Source organism: Zophobas morio, unplaced genomic scaffold (assembly GCF_036711695.1).
Source record: "Zophobas morio isolate AGI-343-1 ecotype UQ-CSIRO unplaced genomic scaffold, CSIRO_AGI_Zmor_V1 ptg000023l, whole genome shotgun sequence".
In the NCBI taxonomy this organism is placed as follows: domain Eukaryota; kingdom Metazoa; phylum Arthropoda; class Insecta; order Coleoptera; family Tenebrionidae; genus Zophobas; species Zophobas morio.
In genome coordinates this window covers 11,598,373-11,623,476 of record NW_026972128.1, presented here as the reverse complement: position 1 = coordinate 11,623,476, position 25,104 = coordinate 11,598,373, and the positions used below count along the sequence as shown (strand labels likewise).

Here is a 25,104-nt window from a genome sequence, read left to right as displayed (position 1 = left end):
TTACTGTGGAATACCTAACTATACTATGTATTACAAAATTCCGTAAAAATAAACGTTTGTGCAATAGTCGTTCTTTCGCCGACAGCGTTGATGTCGAAAAATGTGTGAGTATTGTCAAGTGTTGAAAAAACAATACAACATCCTGTCATTTAAATGTTCTTATCGTAGATTCTTAATCAGTCGGAAGTAGATATGCAGTTCTTCCTTCCTCTCATCTTCACTTGGGTATGTACCTTCACTAGTAGTACCATGACGTCACACCTGTCGACCTTGTGACCAATGGGAGTGGGCTCTTAGGTCCGATGGCGTTCACTGCGTCGAAGAAATTGAGATAGGTACCACGTATCGTGTGCACACTCCTCGCCGACCTCATAATAATAATAATAATAATACCATCCTTTCTAATATAACAGTGTGTAAACTCAACAATACTGTGACATTGTGCGCCTGTGATCGTTAAAAAATGAAGTGATTGTGTGTTAAGTGTGATTAAGAACCTAAAAAAGTGAAAATTGGACTATTGGTGTAGTACCAAAGAGAAATCTTATAGATCGGATAAGAACGAAGAACAAGGTGAGGGTCAGTGAGAATATGCCTGTTGTTAATATATAGTTGGATTAGTTTATTAAAATTTAATTAACGTTATCATTATGATGCGAGTACCTAAATGTACATTTCAGTATTTGTAAAGAGTTAAAGTAATCTGTTTTATTTGAGGTTGAAATTTATTAAGATTAAAAACGAGAGTTTAATTTAACTAAGTTTTTAGTTGTGTCACGGCTGGATAATCAAATATGTTGTAGAATTTGTAGGTATATTAACTGCATTTGAAGTAAATATTAACTTGTACTATCAAAGATTCGCTGTACTAAAAAGTTCGCAATAATAAAGGGAGTAATATTTTCCAAGTAAGTATCGGTTATCGTGAAAGTGAAAATTCAAATTTTTGTTAAAGAAAACTGGCGCCGTTCAGTTCAATTTGTTGTCTATAAAAAGTCGATGTGTCAACTTCAAGTTAACGGAGGTCATTTAATGCGACATTAAATAGTAATAATTTCTAATGGGACTAGTTGTGTTAATAGAAGAATAAGGTTTTAACTTGAGTGGTTATTTAAATAAGTATTTTCTTTATTTTATGGTATTTAAAAGAAAGAATAGTTGTTTATTAATTAATTATTATAAATCTTGTCCATTCCGTTTACAATGGAATAAATTCATGAAAAAATTAGAAATGAATTTAGCAAAAGTTGTAGAACAAATTAATTTAGCTTTTGGTCTTGGTATTTTCTAAACTGAATGAACAATATAAACATTATGTCAGTCATAAAACTAGTCCGACTGCATCGAATTGTGTAGATTCTCTTGAAATATACAAAAAAAAAACTGGGTTTGTACTGAAAAATGTCAGTGACCTCACGATTTAGGCCGATTCAACCAAAAATTTGACATTTGCGTGACATCAAGTGGCGGTTTCTCATTGATTTGATTGTTTTTGTTCGATTTCTTAGAACGTGTTTCATATTTATTGACATACATACTAGTATAAATTTTCTAGCAGTTCTGAAAGTATAATTTTGAATATAAAAAGTATTTTTATGAAAATGTAATATTAAATAATTGTTGAATAATTTGCATAGAATGCGATTTAGTAGTTCATTAAACTAGACGACTCTGTGTATTATTTAAAAAAATCACAAATTACGCGATCATGTCATATGATAAAATCATATGGTGTTGCTAGTTGTCGTTCAAGTTCAAAATTTTTTAAAAAATCTTTATTATTTTATCACTGACACAAATTTTTTCCAGATGCTTTTGAAATTGTATTTCTGGGGTGTCTTCAATTTTTGGGCTGTAAGCTTTTTGTGAATAATCTTGTGCATTATTAATTAGGAAAAAATATTATCAAAATTCAAAATATTGTTGGGCAAAAGTGCGAATCAAGATTTGTCTTTAGGTTTAAATTCATCCTGGTATTTCCTTGATTCTGTTAAATAATCTTGTACGTTTTACAACAATTTAAATTAATAATTCGAATTAATGCTGACACACTTGTAAGTAGGTAGTGCAGTCGCCGCCTTTGGATAAAATTGTATAAGTGTGCTTCAACTTTCTCTAAATAAAAGATAGGTAGTGTATGAAGTAACACCATACGCAATTTTACGTAAAGTGAATAACAAATATTGATACACTATTTACCTGCGATAAGTTTTACCATTAATCAATGTTAATTGATTTATTCACGTTGACAATAAGTGTAAGCTTACAACAAGGGTTATTGTACTCAACGTATTAAATTATCATTACACGAATTAGGTAAAACGAATTTTTGCCGTCACAAATGCGTGAAGGTTACACGTATTTAACTGTTTTCTGTAATCTTTAATTGTTTTTAAACCGCGACAGTAGTATTTGAAAATGCATACTTATTGATAGCTTGCCTTGGCTTCATTATTACCCAGTCATGGGAAATAATTAGAATAATTGGCTGTCATTTCTTGATAAATTGCAAAAACAAAATAAAATTGGTCTGAGTCACACGAGTCACTTTTTTCACCGTAATTGTAGCGCTTTTTAAATGTCGGCTAAAATTAGGTTTCTGAGTAAAGTACGTTCTCCATAACGCCATGAATTTCTAATAATATTGATCATCTACTAATACCAACTACGGTGTTGGTGTTACAGCGAACGGTTACCTCCTTTTCACCCCAATAACTTTCACTATTGACACTACAAAACGTGGAATCCGCGCAACCAAGGCACCAAAATGAATTTTGATTCGTTTGTGAATTTTAATTACTTTTACAGCAGGCTCTTTTAAATTTATTTTATTTTGATGCAATAAAAATACAAAAGAGCATGTTTCTGTTAGAAGTAATGGTATTGAGCTTCTTACTTGACCTGAATTTATAAATCACCTGTCGGTCTTTGCTGGTCAGTGACGCCAGTTTAATTTTTATTCCGCCGTGCATTTGACGCTAGGAGCACGTGAGTTTTGTTTTTTTAATTATCATTACGGCAAGTTTATTAAAAGTAACTGCACATTTTTATGGACGATGCACAATATTTCTGCGTCTTTGTTCTTCATACAACACCCATTTGTAATAATAATAACTGAAAATTGATAACTGTAAATTGCAAGTATCGGTGTTTCTATACCGGCATATTTATGTTTATGAGTTACACCTGTTGTGTTAATATTATAAATCATTGGAGCGTAGTTCTATTTTTGTTAAGATTAATTAATTTTTTTATTTAATTATGCTCGTGTCTATTTTTTTTAAAGATTCTTAGACTTTTCTTGAAATGTGTTATCCGTTTTTTAACTGTCGGATTAAATCTTTTGTATTCTTTTTAACAGTTGATGTTAAAGCGATTTAAAGTATCATATGTATATTTCTAGTGTCGTAAAGTATGTGCAGTTATTATGCAAACGGATTGTCAATTTGCAAATTATGCTTCAAAGCTATTGTATGCATTATTCATAGAAAATTATCCCCATAAGGAGTGTCTTTACCATTTCTAATTGAGTTATTATTTGTAAGAAATGCGGTTTAAATTTTTATTTTTAGGTTAAAAGAATCTAATTTTCTGGGTTTATTTAGTTGCGTCTTGGAGCTTCACGCTCACTATCACCTTAATTGGAAAAAAAATTAACACAGACCACTCTAAAAGTTAAATGAATTGAAAACTTTTTATCAAATAAAATATCTAAAAGTGTAAGTGTCACTCAAATTTCGTTAAATCTGAATGTAGTTACTATCTCGTAAATGTTCAAATTTTCAAGTGTCCAATTTTCCACATAATGAATTTTTTGTATTGAATCACACAGAAAATATTTTCCTAAAGAAAATGAAATTAACTGCAAAATTGAAAAATCTGTGTTAAAATTAAGGAGCGTAAACGTTGATTGTAGTCCTAATATGAGGCCCGGTACTTTATTTTACAACTTATACACTTAGGTACATGCTGTTTTCTACTTGTTATCTTATCTAATTTTTTTGTAGCCGATAAGTGCAGGTACGTCGATTACTTTGATGTTTAAAATTTTAAAATTGCAGTTCAAAAATTTTCTTGAATTGATCTATGGATTTATGTTGTGGTTGACAATATAGTTTACTTTTTTTGAGCGCAGTCTCACATAGCAAAATTTTGCAATAATTGAATACAAAAATGTGCAATTTCCATTTTTCCGTTTGTCTATTTGTTTATTTAAATGATTGTATATTACATATTGTTTGTTCATGATTTAGAAATCCGTCTGTATTTTTAACTTTAAACAAAAAAAAGTCACAAAAAAAAAAAATTAGAACTATTAAAGTTTACACTGTCCCAGAAACAGCATAACAGACTTTTCAAGATTAAGTGCAAATACATAACTGCAGATTTTGAATGTAGAAACAAGTTTTCTAAGTATATCCTCGCTTTGAATACATTTTCATACGAAACCGATAACGACAACACAAGTGACCATGGGCATAACCTGACATGCGTACTTGTATTATTATTGCACCTAAACACCTTCTATAGTCAGGATCACGAAGCAATGCGTACACGTCACGGACTCTGTATGACGTCATGCGTCTACTACGTTTATCATACAAATGAATCGGTTTGAAAACTGTCAACAAACATGTCGGCTTGTTATTGTTTTGGTTTGTTCTATTTATGATTATAGCATGAGAAGACCGTTAGTGTGAAGCAACAGTTTAGAAATAAGCTACACTTGCAGTGTTTCAGCATACAAGGGCATGCTGCAGGCTGCATAGACGCTATGAATTACAAACTCAGGCACAGGAAAGATCACGACTGTAACCCCTTTCACGTGTTCCTAGTCACTGAAGCCTGCCACTCACGTTCCAACGCCGCGGTACAATTGTGTAGGATATGACAAAATTGAAGTGTTTTCGAACATCTGTGTATGCGATCAAGCAAATCGGTTGGATGTGGACGGTTGGTGAACAAGTCTGTCTGCAGCAGTACAATCGTGTTGTATTGGTTGGAAACTTAATCGTGTGGGGACAGTGTATGTTATACAAACCGTGAAAGCAGGTATAAAAGTCCATTTTCTTCGGACATGTTGCCACCACGATCGCAAATTTTTAACTGCAAGGTCGTAACGTGTGTGTACTGCTGCTTTTCAGCAGAATTGTACAGCAGTTGTATCCAATACAATCGTACCCCGGCGTTGGAACGTGAATGACTGGCTTTAAGAACGTTCATTTTTGCATTGACTGCTGGTAAAAACTGCTGACAATTGGGTGTTAAACACATACTTGGAGGGTGGTACAAGGCTTCATACTGTACTTAAAGCTACCAACGAGAATGTTAACATACGTCTCAAACAGACAGCATTGAACAGTTGTGACAGGCTTCAAGTTAGAGAAATATGCTTACCGTCTTCAATGCCACAATAGGCACGTCACATCTACAGAATAAGTTACTTTATTGACATGGAATAGATACAAAAGTAAAGTATAAACAATAATAAGTATGCATGTTGCACAACGTCGTCGTCTGACCAGTGATTTGTATATTTGGCCAGTGAAGTGATAGTGTGATTATAAAAGACATCAGCAGAACATGCCGCTAGTACAATCAATTAGGATGGTAATGGAAAATAACCTACATGTTACAGTGGCTGAATGCCCTCTGCAGTATTAGAATCTTCACTGTCATAATCACTAAAACTATAATGTGAATCTTCGTTAATGTCGATTATAAACGGCGCAATCTCTTCACGGTCAAATACTAATTCCCGTTCCCACCACTCCCGTATTATTTTATTCATATGGTCAACAGTATTTTTCCACATTGTGGGTGTGACATGTGCTAACGCTTCTTTCCACATTTCCACGGAATTTTTTGACCATAACCATCACGCCCAATGTGTTTGGAATAAAAATTTGTAGTAATTCCCCAAATATTTTCTATAGGGTTAAACACACAATGATATGGCGGCAATCGCAATACTCTATGGCCATTCTGTTGGCCCAATTCACGGCAACATACGTTTTTGGAGGTTTATTTCTGAAAAACATGATATTTTAAATGAAACGATAGAGAATAGTATATGCATTACTGTGCAACCAAATGAAGAAGTTCCGTTTTTAACAGCTGTGAATCTGAACTTATGTCATGTTGTTAAAGCCATTCACGAATTTCTGCTTTTTTCCATGAACCACTGGGACATTTGTTTGCAAAGGTACTGTGGTAGCTTGCATTGTCTATAATAATCTGTGATGGTTCTTCAAGGTTCATGAGCAATTGAAACCACTTGAGAAAATTCTGTTGATTCATTTCGCCATGATAGTCTGGATTTTTGGTATTAGAAGAAAATACTAGCGCTGCTTCATCAATAAATCCATTGCTTGTACCTGCATGTAATACAATATACCTAAAATATAGTGAGAAGAATAAATAACCAACGTGAAACTGACACATTACTAAATTTTCCCTTCTATTTTGAACATCCTGATACTTATGACACTATCGTCTTGCAATGACCTAACTACCGAACCATTTTCAAATATCCATGTTTCATCAAGACATACACATGGCAAAGAATTTGGGTTCTGCTGATTGTGCATGTATTCACGTAAGAATTTGGTTCTTGCATGAACAACATGTTGTAATTCCATAAGACGCTTCCGTACACTGGTTGGCGAATAACGAAACCCAATTGAGAATGTAAAATTTTTCTTAACGAGCTCACAGAACCCTCAAATATATGTTTCTCCTTCAAGCAATCAATTAATGGCGATCGTGTAACATGTATTTCTGTAAAATAGTCGTTAGTATCTATAAGGCGTGCGCATCAAATTCATACTTTCTTCGACCATTCCATATAAGCATTCTCGAATAGCACACTGCTCCGAAGTGCTAATATCACACACTTGCTTTGTTCGGGGGTCTCTATTTCTTGGGAGAATGTACACCTTCTCCGGTTTTTATTTGTTGTACCACGGAGTTCACTGTTCGCACACATACACCCAGAGCAGCAGCAACCCTCTGTACAATGTGACTGCATTAGTAATTGTAATAAAATACACCTACTTACGTCTTGAACAGCTGTTAGTGGTAAAAGAGGTTCCCCGCTATCGCGTTCTTTAGCAAAATAGTCCACTAAATTATCGTCCATTTGCTTTACATCTTTGTGCAAGGGCTTCGGCATGGTGGAATGTTTACGTTCAAGCAAGCGACACGTACCACGGTACAGGACAGTTAACTTGGAGTTCTATAAAGAACTGTTATAGTTCTGAAAAGAACTGATAAGATTACACGAGCAGAAAAGTAGAAAAACGCGAAAAATCAAACAATAACACAACATAACCAAAGTTGACACCAATGACACTTGTGAAATCGATAAAACTTTAGCATATGTTTCGCTATCAGTCGTACCAATATAATTTCCCCCAAATTGATCGATTTTGATCCGTATTGCCACGTATTGCGGCGCGTATTTTTGATTTAGTGTTGGTAACGGATCTACGTCATCCATGACGTGTACGCATTGCTTCGTGATCCTGAGTATAGTGATGTGGTTATTTCCTTCAGAAAGTAATTTTTAGATTTTTTTTTTTTGACAAAATTACGATATTAGCGATTCCAACTGAATTGGCCTAGCTAAAAAATGTTTTTTAATTTATTGCAAAATCTTATATTGTATAAAGTTATCTGAATTAAAAACGATGTAAGTACTTATTTATTTCTAGTTATTTTCATATGTTAATTGTACTGAATTTTCTAAATTTTAAGTTTTACTTTTCTTAGTACTATTCTGCATATATTATACTTTTAAATTATTTTTCCGAGAAAAATTTGTTTTGCCGTGACATAAGCATTTCATTTGCTGCAAACAGATGAGTTTATTGTAATTAAAACACATCTGTCTGGGAATCGGAAACAAATAAATATATCCACAATTTTTGTTTACGACTTTTCGTAAATTAATAATAAACATACATCATTATATCATACTTTTCATTCATTATCTGGTCCCATCAGTGATTCATTCGGAAATCCAGCACACAACACTGTTTCAGTTTTTAAATGCGTTAGACTTTTCAGGGTCATGGTTTTTCCTTGGGTTTTTTAACAATTCATTGTTCATGATTCATATGTAGTCGGAGTATACGAAATGAAGGTTATATTTATTTCGTACAATTAAAAGTTTTTGAACGGATTACTAAAAAACAAAAAATATGTGGCCAGATTAAGAAACATTTTAAGGTTTTGCAGCAAATAATATCACCCGTTTTGAAAGTAATGATTTCGCTAACATTGGAACTCTCATAAAATTTTAATAATTTAATTACTATTGTTACAGGTTATGATCGTGGTTTTTCTCTTCCTCCTTTCTCTCGCCAGTATTAAAGCGTTACCTCAAGGTGCCCCTACAAAAGTATGCGGCACCATAAGACCTTTCCATGGGGGTGGAATACCTCCACAGACTGATACTTCTCCTTATTCTATATACATGAGACGGCAAGGAGGAAACGTGATTGTCACACTTAAATCAGACCTCAACATTCCATTCCAAGGTTTCATGTTACAAGCAAAAACACCCAACAGAGAACTTTTGGGAACCTTCCAACCTATCGGAAACGAAGCTCATACTATTGATTGCGTTCAGTCCGAAGACACACTAACACACAATGCTGCTCAAAATAAAGATATGATTGAGGTCGAGTGGCAACCACCTGAAGATTACGAAGGACCCGTGATATTCAAGTAGGTTTTTGACGTGATGGGTTTTTCTGCAATTACAATACAATTTTAGTACTACTTTCGCTCAGAATTACCAGACATTCTGGGTTGGAGTTGAGTCACAACCTCTGCGCGTGGGAAAAAGGTTTGCTGATGATCCCGTGCCTAACGTACCTAGTAGGAGCAAATCAACTACTCCTCCAAACTTTTTCCCTGACACCGTCAAACAGTCTGAAACTGTTTTTGATCCGTTTTACGAAGGATGTAGCGTAAGCAAGCTATGTTTTGGGGCTCCTGCTAACTGCGTTAACTCAAAAAATTGTAAAGCTGTGGCTGCTGTTACTGTAAGTGGTGACAGATACGAATTTGAGATGAAAGCCAATGTAAATCCGGGATGGGTAGGTGTAGGTTTATCAGACGATGCCAAAATGGGTGATGACTCTGTTATTGAGTGTGTGCGAGACGGAAATCGTCCTATTAAAGCCTTTATGTCGTGGACTAGTGGTTCACCAAATTTTGGGGCAGCTAGAGTTCGCAATGTAAGTGTAAAAATGTTTTGAGACTAATCTATATACTTACTTATGTTGTCACTGTAGCCTCAATTAGGAATTCGTCTATTAAATAGTAGCGTAGTAAACAACGTAATATACTGCAAAGTAGCGAGAGACCTAAAAACTAAAGTCAATGGTAAAGATTTTGACTTAGCTAATGATAAGTACCACTTGTTAGTAGCAGCTGGTTCGGACGTCACTGGTAGGTAGCAACCCAAAAATTTAGACCTTAGTTTACAGTAATTCATTGTAGCTACGTCAGTAGGATTCCACTCTTTAGCTTATCTAGCTAGTGGTGAAAAGAAATCACTTTCGGACGTGTCAGCCGTTGCTGCTGCGTCTAAACTTTTGATAAGATTACATGGTTCCTTTATGTTAGCAGCCTGGATTGGTACAGTTTCTGTTGGGACACTTTTAGCCCGGTATTATCGTACCACGTGGGTTGGAAGTTCCATTTGTGGTAAAGACATATGGTTTGCTGTAAGATTTTCACAATTCTTTGTCTCAGTGCCATTAATCGAATCTTTCTAGTGGCATAGAATGTTTATGGTTCTCACATGGGCACTAACGGTTACAGGATTTGTTTTAATTTTTGTCGAAGTGAGGGCATGGTCACCTGGTCCACACCCAATTTTAGGCACTATAACGACAGTTTTATGTTTCTTGCAACCTATAGGAGCATACTTTAGGCCACATCCTGGAACTCCAAGAAGACCTATTTTTAACTGGATTCATTGGTTTGGTGGAAACGCTGCTCACATTATTGGCAGTGAGTTGTACTAATTTTGATTTTATCTACTTACTATATAAATGACTGTTTCAGTTGTAACCATATTTTATGCTGTTAAATTAGCCAAAGCTGAATTACCAGAGTTTATGGATTGGATTTTAGTTGCCTATGTTGCTTTCCATGTCGTAGTTCATCTAGTGTTATCGGTAAGACATTCAGAAACTGGAATAAACAATTGTAAAAACACTTTTCTACTAGATTATAGGATGCATATCTGAAAAATCGTCAGAAAGGAGGGTGACCTCTTTCCCAATGAAAGATTTGGGTGGTTCCGGTAGGAGTTCTGCTTACGCAGATCGAAATGCGGATGCCCCGGTAACTTAAATTTTTATTTGCACTAACTAACCTGTAACTATATTATTTTTTCAGTACTCCGGATTCCGGAAGTTTATTTTAGCCATCTACATTGTAGTAATATTGGCGATTGTTGTCGCATTAATCGTAATCACAGCATTAGCGCCAATCGAAGAGTCGTGGCAAAACTTAAGAGATTCGGTGATGAAGTCGGAATAGTTAGTATCATACAAACGTATTGTTGGAAAGTACCAAATAAAATGACATCGTGCAACTCATAACATATGACTGACTTATTTTATAACAGTTGTTTTACATTACTAAGATTTTAACAAAATTGTACATCTTAAATCTGGTGCTTGCATGAAATATATGAATGAGTGCAATAGTGAAGATTTTGGAATTTTAAGTTTGTTATGTGTATAGCTGTGTTAAATATGTTTAAGTACCGTTTCATATTTAAGTTACCTATATGCACTGGACAATCAGTGAAAACACAATTAATTTATATATTATGTAATTTGTACGTAGATGTCGAACAGTAATTACTACCACGTAAATATTTTTTTAATATATTGTTAGTTCGAATACGTCAGATAATTGTTAGATTATAATAAATGTTAGATGTTATATACGGTTGTAAATAAAATTTATAATTTATGAATGTATGTTTTTCAAATTAACAGAACTAATTAGCGGAGACAATAAATATTTTGTCATGCCATCTTAGTATAAAATTGACAATAGAAGACATTTTTGTGATTTTAGTTGCTTTATATTCTTGCGAAGAAAATAACTCCATAGCATAAAATATGTATCTGGATGGAATATGGGCAACATTATCATAATTATGTTTTTCATTTTTCTGTAACTCTATTTACCTAATTTATCGCAAATTGCAATACGCACATCCCATCAGTTAATACTTATCAATGTTTTATAAAAACACTATAATATTAACTAAAATATGTATGTCTATTACATTTCCGTCCTTATTATATTTCTGTTGTCTGTCATTTTTAAAAACGAGGGAGCAGCAAATTTTTAAATGTACCTAAATTTTAAATAAAAGTTAAAAGAGAAGGATTCTTATTCATACAAACCTTGTGTTTTCTATAAATTTTGTATTCAAAAATCAAAAATGCAAAAATATGTAAAGAGCTGTGTGATGTAAGTTGTATGTCAAGGATTTCGTCAGTTTTTTCATAATATTATCAAAACATTTTCAAATAAATTAATTATCAAAAATTATATTCATTCAGTGTGCGAATTAGTTATTTATTAGATGTTATAAAATGTCTCCAGGTATTTTAGAAAAAGTGTTTTGTTTAGCAGTGTCCATTCGTTCCCAATTAAATGTGAACTGATAATAATAACTAGACATGCACTAGGCGGCTTTTAAATATCAGATCACTAAAATGTCGGTTCTCTCGTTTCACACAGAGTTTAAATATCTGCACTTGATGTTCAAGTAGTAAGTAGTATTGAGAGTTCAGACGTTTAGATTCATATCTTGGAATGAGTACGATAGGTTTTGAATTCTGATAACAAGTAGGTAAGCAGCGTGGAATTTGTTCGAAGAATTTTTACAGATAAAAGATTTTCTATAAATAAGATGCATTTTACAAGTACTAAGTTAGCATTTACTCGGACAATAAAACAGTGGCGGCTCGTGACCTTTTGAATTGGGGGTACACACTTTGATTGATGAGTTAAATATGAAAATATAAAACAGCTTGTTATTACTATAGAGCGGATTTCTAGATTTAATGCTTTTTTGTGAAAAATGTAAGCACTTCAAAACTTTTTTATATCTGTAACTATGATACAATTTGGAGTCATTTGACACATTTTTTTATGCTTATTTGCTTTTTTTTCAATTTTATGCATATTAAAACTTATATGCTTATTTAATGCTTTTTTCGACGAATATGAGTTTTAATGCATATTTTGTTCAAATGCCGGCCTTGTCGGGATGACAAATACTTGTTAGTTAGGCGTATCGTATCGTATGCATTTTACCTGGACTTGACCATTGAAGTACACTTACTCAAGACCCTTTCTGTGAATAGGTTCCGGTCGTTTGGGTAATAAAATTTTATTATAGGATTGGAAAAATACTCCATAGATTTTATGACTTTAAATCCTTACTTCCGTTGATAATGAATTAAAGCTTTTAACCAGATGTTCTTTTTCGGCATTTTGCGGCAAGACCGTTGAAGATTTTCTAGAAAAAAGGATTATTGTACCCAACTACTTACCTTAAATTTTTTCTAATGGAAACTTTTAAGTAAATGAACCGTTTATTTCACAACCATCAGTCTATCGCATCTGTCGTAGTACAGTGTTATACGTGGTTCTCCCTTGTTACATGTTGAATTCTTTTTGGTAATATTACTAATATTTTAAAAGAATGCCGAAAGTAAAATCGACGCCGGATGAGTGGATAAGGGATTTTCCAGAATTAAAATTAGAAAACAACAAAATATTCTGCAGAGCTTGTGTGAAAACCGTAAGCCCACTAATTTTTTTATGTATTTTCCTTTGTTAATCCTGTGTATGTACGTTGTTTTAGATTCAAAGTGATAAAAAATATAACGTGACGCAACATGTCAGAACGACTCTTCATGTAGAAAGGAAGAAAATGTTTCAAGTTTCTAAAATTAAACAGCAGACCATACATGAATCTGTTGCATCTACTTCCACAAAAGATGAGCAGTTTTAGTTTAATTTCGATTTATGTAAAATGATAATCCAGTCCAATATACCTTTAAAAAAATTGGAGAAAGGCCCTCTTCAAGAATTCCTTGAAAAACACCGCAATCGACATATTCCGGTTGAAAGTACTCTCCGAAAAAATTATGTAGGCCCAGTGTTTCAGCGAGTTTACAACGAAATTAAACATCGCATTGGAGATAATTATTTATGGTTCGCTGTCGATGAAACAACCGATAGTTGTGGAAGATACGTGGCAAGTTTAATTGTTGGAATCTTAAATGAAAATTTCTCCAATCGAGGGTAAGTGGTAAGTTTGAAAATGTTAGATAAAACAAATGGCAATACGATTATCAGATTTGTAAATGACAGTCTTACGTCACTATTTTTGCCAAATGCCGTACCGGCGAATAAAATTTTATTGATGATCTCGGATGCAGCTCGTTATATGTTGAAAGCAGGGAATAATCTAAAAATATTGTACCCCAATTTAATTCACTCTACTTGCATTGCCCACGGTTTAAACAGAGTGGCTGAAGGAATACGTTTGCAGTTTCCTACTGTTAATAAATTAGTGGCAAATGGTAAAAAGATTTTTGTTAAAGCTCCACTAAGAGTGCAGCATTTTAAGGAAAAGTTTCCAGACATACCATTGCCCCCAGAGCCGATTATAACGAGGTGGTGAACATGGTTTCAGGCGACATTTTATTATGGCAAATATATCAAAGAATTTGAGGAAGTAGTTACGGAGTTTAGCGAAGATTCTTCTCAATCGATTAAAGATTGCATAAATATTTTGGAAAACAAAGATTTGCGACAAAATCTAGCTTTTCTAAGAAGCAATTATCAATTCGTATGTGAGATAACAGAAAAGTTAGAAAAACCCAACATGTTGTTGGTAGATGCCATAAACTTAGTGAAAGAATTTAAACAACAAGCAAACGCAGTAAGGGGTGATATTGGTACTAGAGTATCTCAAAAACTTGACGAAGTGTTAAATAAAAATGCAGGTTTCGGTGTTCTTTCCGACGTTGCTCGTGTTTTACAAGGCCAGAAGGTGGAAAATTTGGAGTTAGATTCAACATTAGTTGCAAAATTCAAATTTGCGCCAACAACGAGTGTGGATGTTGAACGCACATTCTCCAATTTTAAATACCTACATTTTAAATGATCAGCGAAAAAATTTTACAGTGGACAACTTGGAACATATTACAATCATAAATTGTTTTAAAGAAAACTGAAATACTTGTGTAAAATATAAAGTCTAGGATTATTGTAATAACATTTTATCCAAAGTTCTAAGAAGTGTTCTTTGATTTGTAATATGATTATGTTTTTAATGCTTTTTTGCTTAAAATAAAACTTTTTTAATGAAAGTTTTATGCTTATTTAATGCTTTTTTGCTTAAAATAAAACTTTTTTATTGAAAATGTTGCGCTTATTTAAGCTCTTATTCTTAATTTTTTTGTGCTTATAAATCCGCTCTCTAGTTATTACCAATTAATAGACGAAATTGGGTGACGGAAATAAATACAAAAATACATTCAATAAAAGTAAAAAAGGATTTGTCCACATATCGTTTTGCCTTCAGTCAAAATTTTATGTTGATGGCATCTAAAAGTTCATGTTGGACAGTTTTAGGCGTTCCTTTAAAAACCGTTACTTCTTTCAAATGATCTGATCAAGCAGAGTCCAATTCAGCCGTAAAATCAATCGGACCTCGAAATATACGTGGATTTTGTGATTTCCTACTTTCGTCATGTCCACATATAGCAAGTTCAAACAGTCCACAAAATTAGTTTCTAAGTCTTTATTAACTGCAGAGGAAACAGAAGTATTGTTAAACTTATTTTCACCAGAAGAAGTTTCAGAGATCAATTTATTAATAATGATCTTATTATATCTATGCTAAAAACGTTATACTTGATTACCTGTATTATCTGACCTCTACCTGATTAAAAAAATAGAATTTAAAAAAAATGCTACGTCAAAGATGGTCTCTTTTCTCTGTACATATGTTATTTTTGTTAGCGAAGGACAGAAACAGAAACTAATTTTTATACTTATAATAAACAATAACAATTATGACACTCTGTTTAAACGAATGAAATAAAGAAATAAAAAGTTACGTAGAAATTACTTCATACTATATAGAAGATCTAATTACATATGTTGTTGAAATGTGAAATGCTCGTCTTGATGTTAATAACAATTATAACAGTAATCGATTATTGCTTAAAGAGTGTTTTGCCACTTCAGATTTAAAAACAAATAATTGAACTAATTGAACAATTATCTGCTAAAGCAGATTTTGTTGCGTTTAGCTAAATCCTGTATTTCATTCTACACTCCCAGACGAGCTTTGATGTGTTCCTGTTTAATTGTGAATCTCTGAGAGAAGCTTAGTTATCTGTGAATATGTAGATTCTATTGAAAGTTCTCACGACCCTTGCATGTTCCCTGGCATGGAGATCAAGATCTCGTATAAATCATTTGTCACCATAAGGAACATCTTACTACCGTACTCCATCTTGAAGATGGAGTTGATCTCCATTAGCCTACAGGTGCAGAGGAGATATTCAGAGGATCAGAAATATTTTAGCTATCGTTAAGCTCCACCGCAGAGAACCATCGAACTTATCACGGTGGTGTAGGCATAGACGTTCTGAGTGTTAGAGGTCAAGAATTTTCCCACGATTTTTACATCCATAGGATTGCTAAATTTCAAGTATGGCAAAAATAGTGCAACAGTAGTGGATAATGTTTCTTGCCATAACGCAAAGCATTTTTGTGTCCTGAAGATCAGAAAAAATAGACTGGTTTATGGAGAAAATTTACTTACTATTTAACGGAATTATAAAACAACAGTATATATGTATTAAACAAATCTTGGAATCTAGATGGAGGATACTAAAAGAAAGTTAGCACAACATTTTGATTAGCAAAACGAGATTGGAGATAGCTTGTTAAAACGAACAGATCATCTGAAAGAAGACATTCCAGCATATGTAGTTAGAACTCTCCAAGAACGAGAAGTAAATTAATTTTACTTATTGTGTTCTTCCAAATGTCAGTTTTTATTTATCTGTTATTTTCGTCTTTGATATAGTCATTTTTAAAGCCGCTTCTAAATTAACGGGAAAATTGATAGTGATAAATGATAATGTTGTAATATTTAAACAATGTTCTGTTCCCCCATAAGCGTAATTAATTATTAGTGGTTTTCTAATTTGAAATGTTACAAAATTTCACCAATGTTAACACGTGTTGTAAATTTGTGTTTATTGTTTGTAAAATCACCGTCCATGTTATAATTTTTAACTATTCCTGGTTCTAACAAAGTTTAATGGTTATGAAAATTGTTATTTTAACATATTTAACAGGTGTTTTTTATCTATGTGATGGGGAATTTAATTCACGATGTAGTCCATGAATTTTGGTTTATTGAATTCGGTTGGGGAGGACGGAGTTCGGCCTAAACCCATTCATATAACTGTTTATTGGCAAAATCGGATTCCACTATGGAGAGGAATTGAAAGGGTGTCCTGACAGAAGAGTCAATGATAGTAAATGGAATAAAATGTGTAGAAAATATGAAAAATGAAGACGTACAAGCCGGCATAATAAAGGAAAACAACATCGACACAAAGAGGGTTCTTATTTTAAGATAATCACAAAATGGTACAATAAAAGGTATGATGACTCGTCAATTGTGGAGGAAGTGGACCCTGTCACATATCAATACTTGAAAATGTGTGTTATATGTTCTCCAAGCACGAATATTGCAGAATTCTTGGAATATCTAGATGAAGCTTTATTAGAGTCTATAAATAAGGTGGTAATAGTAGGAGATTTTAATATTGATTGGGCTGACACTAATAATTTTTACAAAAACAAACTAAAGAGATTGAGGTATATGATATGCTACAACTTCTTGATAGACCTACACGTGTAAGTGAAAGTACCATTGATCTTGGTTGACCAATGAAGAATGCAATGTACACGTACTCGATGAACCAAAGATTACTGATTACAGTTTAATATTAATTGATAATTTAGATATTCTCAAAGTTAAATCGGAGGAAAAGAAAACGTTCAGCAATCGGGGAAAAATTAACTACCAAAGACTTGCTGGAAATCTTAGTTCAGTGAACTGGCAATCTATATATAAGTACAATGATATTGATACCAAATAATATCCGTTCGCAAAACTCCCGCACTGTCAGTGTCAGATTTGGAAAAAATGACCTGAGTGTACTCAGTGGTGAGATGCGAAAAACCTGTACAATATGTTGCAAAATTGCAATCTAGTGACAAATTAGTAACTAAAAATAACTTGTCAAATAAAAATGTCAAGAGCACATTAATTGAAGATTTTTATCAATTCAAGTAAAGAAAGACTATGACACACGAACGACAACGAAAGCTTTTTTTGAATAATATATATTTTTGACCTTACTGTCCACTTCTATGCTTCTGGTGCTCCAATTTGTTTGAATTACTGACAAGTTCTTTAAACACATTGAACACTTCAGCAACTCAAAAAAGTAAAATAGTTAATAAACATTTGATTTTTCATTCATTAATTTTGAAAATTTGAAATTCAAGGCGGTAATCACATAAACTTAAAAATCTTTTAGGGGATTATTTCTCATACCAACAGAATGTCATTCTGACAGTGCGGGAGTTTTGCGAACGGATATTATGAAAATTTGACTACGAACATTGAAAAAATATTAGAATTAGTTGCACCAATAAAACGCTTAAAACTTCTTAGTAAACCAACTCCTTGGTTTAGTGAAGATATTCATAAGGCTATCAAAGAAGGAGATACCAAATACAGAGTAATTTAAGACTACAAGAAATAAAGAAGACTGGACAGAATATAAAACACGTAGAAATAAGGTACTTAGCTTAATAAGAACAAAAAAGACTGAATATGATGAAATTGTGATAGAAGGAAATAAATATAGTCAAAAACCTAAACATAGGTTACCAACAATTGAAAAAATAATTGAGATGACAGTGTACAATCAGTTGCTAGAATTTATCGATCACAACAAAATCTTAGTTGCAAATCAGTCTGGCTTTAGAAAAAAACACAACTGTGAAACAGCACTACAAAATGTAATAGCAGATATGAAGGAACGCCGGAACCACAGTAGCAGTTTTCTTAGATTTCAATAGAGCTTTCGAATCAATAGACAGAAAAAGTTTATTGCAAAAGTTAAAAAAGGTAGGAATAGACGGAAACGTAATAAAATGGATAGAAAATTATTTGGCAAACAGAACACAAAGAGTAAAATGTGATAATATTCTTTCTGAATCAGTAGATGTAAAATACGGGGTCCCCCAAGGAAGCGTTCTAGGTCCAATATTATTCATATTATACATTAACGACATAATAAACGCTGTAAACAAATGGACTATCCATCTGTTTGCAGATGATAATTTACTCCTCCTGTCAGGCGAAGATTTAAATAAAATATTAGATACATTAGATGAGGAAATGTTAGTGTTAATGGATTGGTTGAATTATAATAGACTCAAGTTAAATATCGATAAAACAAAATATTTGATCATAAGCAACAAAAATTATTCATATGTAGGTATTATCAGAGAGGATCCAAAACAGAGAAATGCGAATTATCTTGCAGTGCAGTAGATATACAAGAATATCTGATATAAGGAGAGTCTTGGAGTGGTTGGATGTATCTAATATCATTAAGCTCCAGACCTTAATTTTAATACATAAATTAATTAGTAAAATGGGACCTGACTATTTGAACAAAAAAATTCAAAATATGAAGGCAAAACATAGTTATAATACGAGACAAGAAGGAAATTTATATCTAACGTCAAAAACCAAACAGTCTTCAATAAATTCACTGTTTTACAAGCGCATCACGCATCAGGCTATATAACACGTTAACAGAGAGTATAAAAAGTCAACCAACTTTAAAAAAATCCAAGCGTCAAGTTAAGGAATTATATTTAAGTACTATACAACAAATCCTTTGAGGAAATTAATAGCTTTTAACTTTGTATAATATTTTTAGTAATAATTTACATTTTATGTATAGTATAGTTCCTTAAATAGTATTAAGCTTCTATTTACAAAATTGTAGCTTTAGCTAAATTATTATTATGAGTCTGTTTTAATTTTTATTCCTAGACATCCACATTTTAGGAAAATCTTGCCAAATAAATCCCATCTTAAATATGCAAAATTTTTCGAAAAAACTGGTTAATTTTTCTATACTCGTACGGCAGGGACGAAGGAAGTTCTGACCTTAGATCATATAATATTTATTATATGATCTAAGGTTCTGACTACGTTTGACCAATGTTTTTTTTTCAGTTCCTTCTGAATACAGCGTCTAATTAATCACTACAGAACAGTTAACATTAAAAAATCTTTCAAAAGTCACATGTCACTTTTTCACAAAATTAAACTTTGCCGCCTTTCCGTCTACTGGACCTAAAAAAAAGTTCTACAAGAAATCTAAACGAAGTCCTGCAATTCCTGCAACTGTTGTCCTGTTACGAAACAGGAAATTTTCTGCAGACGAAACGAACTATAGAGTAAACTGTTTCCATGTAAAATAAGCCGAGGCGTACATCCTGCAGATGTCGCTTCACTTCGCTAGTCAACCCTACTCTTCCTGCGAAGCTTTTCCAGGCGTCGCCGGCGTCGTTCTACCCTTTCTTATTTACAAAGCTCACCGCGACTGGCGCTGCCGCCACTTCGATCGCACTACCACCAGAGTATTGAACGTCGTATAGAATTTCACCAGCCATAGTCAATTATAGGGCCGTGTAGTGCGCGCAGGTATGATTCCTTAACAGTCATCACAAGCCGACGACTCAAGCTCAGGCCACCACGTCAATTAAAATAAATATTACGGGGACATAACAAGGGTTAGACTTTAATAAAGGTGTCCGCACAGCGGCGGCATGCAACAGTTTGACGCTAAATGTTCATGAATAATAACTAGTTAATTAGTGGCATGTTGTGTAATGTGATTGTAAGTGGTTTACTGGTCTCCCGGGTGGCGTGTGTGTGATGACTGACGTGATGAAGAACCACTAGCCATGGAGGTGTTTTGGGGCGTCCTGTTGGGGCTGGCAGCCCTCCAGTTTCACGACTGCGGCGGACACGATGCCGACGACCCCAATAAAATACAGTTCGAGGCGGCTTTTCAAGGTAATTCACCGGCATCTGAGAGCTTTATAAACAGCTTTTGTTGCTCGGAGGCTCGTAAGCTTGAGTGTTTACACATTTTTTGAATAATGCGTTTTTGCGGCTTACTTTACTACTTGTGTCATTTAAAAGGACGGCATTTGCTGCTAGAAAACAAGAAGTTAGTTCACGTGGGGAAACTGAAGCGTGAAGGAAAACTGACCATCACATTTCCAATATTTGGGGTTGGTTGATAATGAACTTTCAAAGATTTATCAAATATTTAAGACAGTGGAAACCGGAATGATTTTATTTGACTGACTATGGACATGGATTTTTATTGAATATATTATCTAATTTATGTTTTTTTAAATTGTAATCTAGGGTGTATATTTAGCTAATTGTAGGTCTAACAACTAATTTTATATGTATATAAACTCTAGAACTAATTTATACTTTTAATATTTCTAATCAAGATACAATCTTATTTCCGTCAGGAACTGAATAGAACTTTGTACAAGAAATTTAAAATTTACAAACGGTAGCTTATTAAAGTAAATTAGATATACATGAGTTCTATATTAAACTAGTTAATAATAATATAATTATTATGACTTTTAAAGAAACATGAAATATTAATTTAATCTAGTAATTATAGTATTTTAGCCGGTGACCAGCCAAGTCATTTTTTATGTTCCTTACAGTTTACACTTTTTTAAAACTATTGATTTATATAGTGGAATAATTGATGAACAACACGACAAAGTGTTTCTCACGTTGTTAAAATAAATCATGCAGGCGTAAATTATAAGTTTTGAACTACTTTTATTTGCATGTTTTAGTACCTTTAGAACTAGATGAGTTTACAATTTTATAGGAATAATAAAAAACAAAATCAAATACTATTTAATTGAACAACAAAGAAAAGATTATGGATCAAATAATAGATCACAGAATATTAAGAAAGTTTGTTTATCATGTTCGAAATTGATGCTTTTATTTTGGAAAAATGATTAAACAAACATTTATCGGAGGTCCTGAGATGGGAATTTTATTTTTAGAAATACTTACACCTGATATCTAACAGTATCATCCCTGAAGCGTTTTATATTTCAGAAATATATTGGAAAATTCATATTGTTACAAAAAAGCACAAATGAATTTTAAATTCTATTTTTGAAACGACATAAATTATAATTTTTAAATTATGATAAAACTCTACACTAAAGTTAATAAAGAAGATATTAATCAATTCATTGTTTGCAGAAAGATGATGATGTCATGTAACAAATTAAATATGATAAATAAATTTATTAGTTGAAATGTACGTTAATTTTTTAGAGTGGACGATATAAGTTGCTTCAACAAATTAATGAACCTTTTTGTGTTATCGATTATCTAATTTGGTTAAAACTGTGAGAATACGGTCGCGTTATAATTAGCGTTACATTATTATGATTAAAAAATCTAATAATTATTATCATCAGAAAGTTGATGACGTCATCTTAAAATATTATCTGTTAAACAAAGCTTTCGAAAATTCGTTTTCTCATGTAATACGATATTTTACGTGCCTCGGAGGCCAGGAAAGCTTCAAGAACTCCCGTTTCCTAACAATATTGTACAAAGGTTGATTAAATCATTATACTATAATATGGATAAGAAACAAAAGACGAGAAGAAAAGACGTTTGAAACATACAAGTCTATTTCGTTTTTGTTTATTTCAAGATTACAAGTAAAAAAAATTCGGTCGAGTTGTTTCGATAGAACTTCCTTCGCTCTTGCGCTCCAACATTTTCAAGCTGAGTTTTTTATTTACACAAATTTGTGATACCTCATCAACATTTTTGCAAGGACACACGTATATCAACTTGGATGTTGGAGTGTAATATTAAAAATAACAGTTTTGTATTCCCAAAATTTTCTGGGAAAATGGAGTGAGCCGTTCCTGATTTAATCAATGAAATAAATTGATTCTTTCATTAATTTTTCTGAGCCACCTGTTTAAGCAAATCTCAAAAATATGAATGCACTCATAAATCACAAGTAAAAACTCATAATATTTTGCACATTTTGGGTAGAATTTATTCGGCAAAATTTTGAGATGACGTGATCAATTTTTTTGAAGGGATTAAATAGTTTGATTAACAATTTACCATGTTTACAATAACTTTAAAATGTCTGCAAGATTGTAAAGTATTCAGTTTTGCAATTCTTGATTTATTCAATAAAAGTAATTGACTGATTCATTAATTTTTTTGAATCACTCTGTATAAGTGGATCTAAAAAATATGAATGCAATGATAAATTACAAGTATAGACTGCTCAATGATCATATTTGGCACATTTTAGGTAGGATTTATTCAGCAAAATTTTGAGCTGACATCATCAATTTTTTCGAGGGGATAAGCAAATATATTTTGATTAAAAATTTATCATACTTATCATCATAACTTTAAAACATCTGTAAGATTTCTGAAGTATTCGGTTTTGCAGATTCAAAATTAACTGCAAAATGTTTTATATTTTTCATTTTTTTTTACAAAAATCTGGACGTTTCGGGTGAAAACTCAACATGAAGTCATAAACTACATATTACGACTGTTATTTTATACAATTTAAAATCTATTTCCTATGTAGAATTTTGGAGTCACATAATTGGTTTGAATGATTAGATACATTTTGGTTAGCGTTTTACCATCTACATGGTAAAACGCTACATGAGAAAATTTGACAACAATCGGCTTAGTACATTCGGAGATTATCTGAAAAAAATAACTCGAGACGGCAGACAGGCGGACAGACAGACAGTCGGAAACGGGAGACCTATTTCTTCGTACTCTAGGGGTCATGAAAGGTCGAGAAAACGTAAAAGTAGAGAGTCTGTTGACGGACTCCATTACAATACTTCCTTTGCTTACGCTCGTGAAGTAAAAGTAAAATTCGTCAAATATTAGAATTGTTCGAAAAATCTGGATTTATGTGGTACTGTCGAAATAAATTACTACCACTACTAGTGTCTTTCAATGACTTCAATTCTATAAAATAACATATTCCTGTACTTGTTGTGCATGAAACCGTCTTGAGATTTTCCCCGAATCGTTCAAATTTTAGCAAAGAAATCAAAATTGTACAATAACTTTTAATACTAGTATATTCGGAGTTCATACAAGGTTATTTGCTATTTTATAGCAGTGTTTGCCTTCGAATTAAAAAATCGCACACGTTCGATTTGGCATAGGGTTATTTATTTTTTACACTGTTATTTTTTACTCTATTATATTTTTTATTGATCAAATCTCAAGAACAATACACCGCAGTGTCTTATTATTAGTTTTATGCTGCACGTGTCGGAATTGACATACAGGTCTGACTACTTCAACATTCATCTCAGTTTAATTTTTTTTTAAGCGGCTTAACACGGCATTTAGTTCATGCCGTGTTAAGAGTATGATCAAGTAATATCATGTTCCTGCTTGATTTGAAGAATTTCTAATTTCATTTAAAGCGTAGTATCTGCAAAAAAGTATTTGAGTAAAAAATTCATCTAGCTTTGAGTTCTATTTTATCTATTTTGACTCCGTAAAGTGCACCTCGAATATAACAGTAGAACAAACTGTTTTGGAGTCTGAGTAAATTGGTAGCTCTCGAGGTTAAAGCGGTATTTATTAAGCTAAAGCCACATGAGTGTTTCTCTCCCAGATGTGTCAAAAACAAGGTGTAATCTCATTATTTAAACTAACAATTTGTAATGTAAAATAAACAGTTTACTGTGAAAGCAAGGTACATTCATGACAACATTCGATTCTTTCAGTTCAATGTAATAAAACTATGTAGTACTCCTGAATAAAACCAAACGTACGAGTACATTTTAAACATGCAACTTGTGGAATTCTACTACAAGTTTTTGTATGTCGGATTTCTTGTATTTTTATTTCTCATAAGCAAGCTAAAGAAGGTATTCTTGTAGGGTTACTTTGAGAAGACCAATTTCGTGTTTTTGTGAATTATTACGTAGATGGTAAAACTCTAAACATAAATTATTATCTATTCATCCATTTTCAAAGACTGCTAAAATTTTGTTAACTAAATTCCTGTTGTCTAATAACGTGCTCACATTATTAACGTTGGGTAAGTACACGGGTTGTCGTAAAAAATAAAATTTTACAAGTTTGCAACATTGGTTCAATGCGTACAAGTAACGCAATAAAAAAACTTGTGAGTAAATGTTCACTGAAAAATGTTTAAAAAAGTGTTAATTTTTTAAGATAATTCAAACCAGCTTTGAACACCTTTTTTGCTAAAAATCTAGAGCTGAAATTGCTTCTCTCCAGCAGGTGCAAGAATCGACGTCGTTCCATTTATTTTATTTCCTGACACGTAAGTGTTTTCTGTTCATTTAAAAGAAACATAATATTTCTGTAATATATTGAAAACGTCGTACAACTGCTGTGCGTTTAAATTTAAAAAACATGCCAGGCAAAGGCTTCTAATTTACAATATTCGAGTGAACTTGGAGTGAGATTTGTGTTGGATGTAAACATGTAATATTGACTTTGCTGTCAAAGCTGCTTGTGAGCAACAATAATTTGCATGAAATGACTTTTCTTTAATGTATATTTCTTAACAAGTTGTCTGAAGTTCCAAAGTAAGTACATATTTTAACGGATTTACAATGTAGATTTAGGCATTAAGCAGAAACTCATGAAAATTGTCAAACAATTTCCATTTTTAAGATTACTAAGTGTAATACTGCAGTGTTGTTGCAAGCTCAGAGCCTTTTTTCTCGGAGGTTAAATGTTATTCTTGGTTCGAGTAGACGTCTGAGCTGATAAAGAAATTTAACTTTGTCGCTAAAAGG

At 32.7% G+C, this 25,104-nt stretch overlaps 2 protein-coding genes and 1 long non-coding RNA gene across 8 annotated transcripts in view; 2 read left to right on the top strand and 1 right to left on the bottom strand.

Moving 5' to 3' along the window:
- The first annotated feature begins 321 nt into the window (after nt 1–321).
- LOC135134399 (putative ferric-chelate reductase 1 homolog) lies at nt 322–11,410 on the top strand. 4 transcript variants are annotated; one of them, XM_064063066.1, is made up of 9 exons: nt 322–573; nt 8,330–8,733; nt 8,783–9,248; nt 9,306–9,462; nt 9,514–9,740; nt 9,792–10,029; nt 10,084–10,196; nt 10,249–10,365; nt 10,420–11,410. In XM_064063066.1, the coding sequence occupies exons 2-9, from the start codon at nt 8,333–8,335 to the stop codon at nt 10,561–10,563; spliced, it is 1,863 nt and encodes a 620-aa protein (XP_063919136.1). In that variant the 5' UTR covers nt 322–573; nt 8,330–8,332; the 3' UTR covers nt 10,564–11,410. The 4 variants fall into 4 exon arrangements, with proteins under 4 accessions (XP_063919136.1, XP_063919138.1, XP_063919137.1 ...); XM_064063068.1 differs by lacking the exon at nt 322–573 and adding an exon at nt 831–908; XM_064063067.1 differs by lacking the exon at nt 322–573 and adding an exon at nt 7,611–7,693.
- Nucleotides 5,430–7,536, bottom strand: LOC135134408 (uncharacterized). Of its 3 annotated transcripts, none has more exons than XR_010281298.1 (5): nt 7,061–7,536; nt 6,830–7,011; nt 6,430–6,780; nt 6,083–6,377; nt 5,430–6,030 (listed from the first exon to the last, which is right to left on the bottom strand). It is a non-coding gene; the product is annotated as an uncharacterized LOC135134408 (long non-coding RNA). The 3 variants fall into 3 exon arrangements; XR_010281297.1 differs by having other exon boundaries at nt 6,083–6,780; nt 7,061–7,258; nt 7,402–7,536; XR_010281296.1 differs by having other exon boundaries at nt 6,083–6,780.
- Nucleotides 11,411–19,826: 8,416 nt separating the features above from the next.
- LOC135134368 (pikachurin-like) overlaps nt 19,827–25,104 on the top strand; it is a 147,632-nt gene continuing 142,354 nt past the window's right edge. Inside the window, exon 1 of the mRNA XM_064063022.1 lies at nt 19,827–20,266. Within this exon, the coding sequence (XP_063919092.1) occupies nt 20,155–20,266 (112 nt within the window). The 5' untranslated portion in view covers nt 19,827–20,154. The remainder of the gene's footprint in view (nt 20,267–25,104) is intronic.

Coding starts and splice junctions, on each gene's coding strand:
- LOC135134399 (XM_064063066.1), top strand. CDS start 8,333: ATGATCGTGGTTTTTCTCTTCCTCCTTTCTCTCGCCAGTATTAAAGCG. Junction 10,197..10,248: donor TAGTTCATCTAGTGTTATCG/GTAAGACATTCA, acceptor CTTTTCTACTAG/ATTATAGGATGCATATCTGA. Junction 10,366..10,419: donor ATCGAAATGCGGATGCCCCG/GTAACTTAAATT, acceptor TTATTTTTTCAG/TACTCCGGATTCCGGAAGTT.